At 36.2% G+C, this 4332-nt stretch overlaps 1 protein-coding gene across 1 annotated transcript; it reads right to left on the reverse strand.

Moving 5' to 3' along the window:
* Nucleotides 1-90: 90 nt before the first annotated feature.
* On the reverse strand, nt 91-4332 carry LOC109035622 (uncharacterized). Its single transcript, XM_072302556.1, has 5 exons — nt 4064-4332; nt 3393-3492; nt 2247-2418; nt 1552-1638; nt 91-1253 (listed from the first exon to the last, which is right to left on the reverse strand). Exons 1-5 carry the CDS (start codon nt 4173-4175, stop codon nt 348-350), a joined length of 1377 nt encoding a protein of 458 aa, XP_072158657.1. The 5' UTR covers nt 4176-4332; the 3' UTR covers nt 91-347.

Genomic DNA, 4332 nt, shown 5'->3' on the forward strand with positions numbered 1-4332 from the left:
GATTTTTTTTTCTTTCCTTCTACTACATTGTCAAGGTGAAACAAAATAAACGCTTTTCCGGATCTTAAAGGGGAAAAAAAAACTGACGCATTTTAAAAATTAATCTTATTATTTAATATCAAAGCCAAAAGGGAACAATCTAGTTTATAACAAGTAATGATTCTTATTAACCTAAATTAAAACTAGAGCTTAAATTGACTACTTACAATTATACACGAAAATAGACCCTAAAAATTCAATAATTAGAAAAAATAAAGACTTTGGACGAAATTGTGATAGAGAATAGAGATACTCATCTTGAAAGGAGTCACAGCCATAACAAAGGAGGAAGTAAAGATTAAGCATTACTAATAGCATAAACTTTCAGGTGGGGCACTCAAGGGAATTTTTTTAAATGAAAATGTCTGCGCTTTAAAGGCTAGGAGTTCGTCTTCTGATAAACTATCTATTGGGGAGAATACAGATGTTGATGAATTAGTACCCACTGAAGGAATGCTCGGGAATGCGCTTACATTGGTCAAGGCACCGTTATTATTAGCTGCATTATTGCTGAACAGTGATTGCTGAGAGTTGGAAGGGAAAACTTGTGGGAACGAGCTATTATTTTGAGGATTGGCTGGACCAAACCCACTTCTCGTTGCTTCAGACTGAAAACCACCATTTTGAGAAAAACTATTGGGCTGCGTAAAAGCATTTTCAGCAGGAGCAGAGTTGGGAAAGGAATTTCCAAAAACACTTTGCGAGGGGGCAGCAGCGTTAGAGCCACCAAATATGCTACCTGTGTTTTGAAACACTGATGCTTGTGGAACAGGTTGGTTTTGTGCAAATACAGTCGTCTGTGGTGGATTTTGAGCAGGCTGGTTTTGTGCAAATATGGTTGTCTGGGATGGATTTTGAGCAAAAATTGACGTTTGTTGCTGCAGTTGACTCTGGCCAAACACAGATGATTGTTGAGAGGCTTGGCTATTACCAAACACTCCAGATTGTGGCAACTGTCCACCAAATATTGAGCCAGTATTGGTGGTTTGGCCACCAAATATTGATCCTGTCGTCGGATTACTAAATGCTTGACTGAAAGAAAAATCACTTGCTGCTGTTGAAGGCTGAGATGCAGTATTTCCAAAAGCAGAAGCAAAACTGAAGTTTTGGCTGGAGCCAGAGTTTCCAAAGACACTAGTTGAAGATTGGAAAATATAACTTGCATTGTTCAAAATGCCATAACCAGATTCAGGTGAAGAGTTCAGGTAATCCCTCTGTAAACACACATAATAAGAACCATTTAATGACAAATTATCATTTACCCCCATTGAAATTTTCATGCAACACTTGCACTTAACAAACTGATCCTTGACAGAAGTTTGATGAAATGTTCTTCCAAAAGTGACGTTGCGCAAAGACAGAGCCCAAAATCCAACTTGACTCTTTCACCTGCCACATTCTAGTACAGAATCAAAAGGTGAGTCGACCTATACTCGGCTTACCATTGACTTTTAGATTTGCACTTATGCAAAGCATAGTTCCTGTAAAAAGTTATATTTAACAAATACTTACAACTTCCAGTAACGTTTCTTGATTGATTGTTTTTAGCTTCCTCCGTTTTTCTCTAAAAGATTCATGTAAAGTCCGAACAGCTTTGTCCTGGAAAAGGAGTAAAAAAAAATTGCAAGACTGCAATTAGTAACAATAATGATGAAATATACAAAAAAAAACCCATCATAACAATTCTTGGAAGGGAGATTTGCTGATGAAAATTTAAACGCACTTGAAACCAAGCAAATAAAAGAACATCAACTGCATTGGGTTGATGCATTTGAATTTCTTTTCTTCCTTTTTTTTTAAAGCTTGATTTTGGTACATCTATTAGTTAAGTTTCCGGCACAGTCCCCCCCTCCCCCATTTTTTTGTGCTTGAAATTGGGGGTATAGATTTGCTAATATTGCTGAACGCTTGAATAAATCATTGTTCTTTGATCAAAAATCTTTGTAAGACCTATTCTGTGGGCAATCTATAGCTTCAAATTAAAACGTAATTATACCACTGAAAAGCTAGGAGTAGCAGTTTTTTGACGGTATAATTGCAGCTTTTCTAGCTTCAGTAGTTTCTGAGAAATAAAAAGAAACATTATTAGTATACAACCCTCATACAATTTGGTTCTTTAATTCATAGTCCATCTAGGAAGTTATTCTACACTAATGTCCAAAAAACTCTAACATTGACTGTTATAACCGAAGAAATTTCATACTTACATAAGTGTCTTGAGTATTGGTTTGATATGCTTTCCACATCTCATAACGCATTTCTTCTGGTGAATAGTCCTCCCAACCTTTGAAATTCCCATTCTGAGCAAGCGGTGAGTAGCATGTGAATGGCCACATATTTCCATTTTCGATTACAATTACTTCTTCACGAATTGCTTGACTACAACAAAACAAGATGATTGTTTCAATGCTTTGATTTTTAGTTCTGTCAATGGCCAATTTTTTTGGTAAAATTCATCAGCCCTTAATTTGCTAAATTCATTGAAAATATATTCAAAATGAATGCTCTGTCACAAAACTGGATGGATGTTATTGATAACTTGAAATTATGAGAAAGCCATTTGAGTCAGGAGCTTAGTGTGCAGGACTGACTGTCAGTATTTCTGAGACAATGTGTGCTATAAAGATCTGAATATTCTTTCCTCAGACCACATTTAATCGTAAATTAGTTTGCCTGGCTATTTATGAATAATTCGCTGATAGAGAGGGAGGTAGAATAGTACTGGGTCCAAACTATTCTGCAGGGAAGGCCAAAAAGTTTTATTAGATTCAACAATTTGAATTCTAATGAGTATCAGTTCAAGACTGAGGGGAGAGTGTTTAGTTTAGGCAGATGTACTGGAATACCAAGCTAAGGTCATGCCAAGAGATCCATAATGTTTTGGGTCTCTTTACACGCATTTACAACTCTCAGGACGAAACAAGGAAACTCCCCCCCCCCCCCCAATGATTTGAACTTCCCACTTACATGACAAACCAGAGTCCGCCTGAATCAAATCGTGCCGTTCAACAATAATGGCAGGCTTTATAATCAAGCATTGCTCTCTCTTCACCCTATGTTGTTCTCAGTGGAAACAACATTCAATAACTGAGCTGAAGCACTAATATTGAGGTTGTCATATTTAAAAACTGTAAAGACTGTCATGGTAACATTTAGCAACTTGAATCCAGTAGATTAAATGCAGAAGGTTTGACTTTCTATTCATTGTACATGATGTTTGTTGAGAGTTACTTTCAGTGATTTCTGTTGTACAAATCATCTTTTACAAGAAAATTTTTTGGGAGAACATTTATCATGATGCCAAAATTTGCATTCTAGCTAGTGGTTCTATTAGATATTAAAATAGAGCTTACGCAATGCGATCCACTTCAGTATTGCCTCCACCTCCTCCTTTACCTCCTTTTTGCCAGTGGTAGTTGTCATTTCTTCGATAGTCTCCACGATTTCCTCCATCTGAAAAATAGATGTGAGTATTGTTAGCACACAGATTAGGGACCAACCAGGACAAAAACTTCAAGGTTCAGAGGTAACATTGTATGATTCAATCAGTGTCTAAATGATGTACTTCACGATCGACAGGATTGATTCGGAATACTTCTGCCTAGATTTTGGGCATGATTTGACTTCAAGATTTAATAATTCAATGAATAAATTAGACAAGAGCATGGAGTTTTGGTATTCCTAAAAAACTAGTCATAAATGAGTATTATGGTTACTTAAGTAAGTCGATAAAGAAGACTACATAATGCCTAGAGTCTTCTGAAGTACTTTTGAGAATAGTAAAATTTATTTTCGAGAATTAAACGTAGGAATCACATATTAGCTACATGAAAAAGTCCAATCCACGACATATTTTAGCATTTTGCACCTTGAATTACTTCATTTGAGTGATGGATGCACAGACACATGTAGACACTCATGATTGATTTCCACAAAATAAATAATTTGGGATGCAAATTCTAATCCACCGACTAAATCAACTGCATTATCTACGGAGGAATTCATAGACAAAATAGGGACTTACCTCTGTAATTTCTATTATTGCCTTGAGAGTAACTGGCGTAGTTAGAATGCTCATATCTGCAGTTGTTTCCGAAACGACAATAACCTTGGGCGAAAAATCTACAAAGTGCCATGGTAAATTTCCGAGTAAGCTGTATTGAAATGAAATATAAGGAGTCACAGATCAATGTCCTATCAAAAACGAAATTACAGAGAATTATATTGTAACGATCTGAAGCTGAAAGCGTGAAGGAATTCGAAGCTTGATTCGGTATGGAATGAGGTTATGTT

The sequence above is a fragment of the Bemisia tabaci genome, chromosome 1 (genome assembly GCF_918797505.1).
Source record: "Bemisia tabaci chromosome 1, PGI_BMITA_v3".
In the NCBI taxonomy this organism is placed as follows: Eukaryota; Metazoa; Arthropoda; class Insecta; order Hemiptera; family Aleyrodidae; genus Bemisia; species Bemisia tabaci.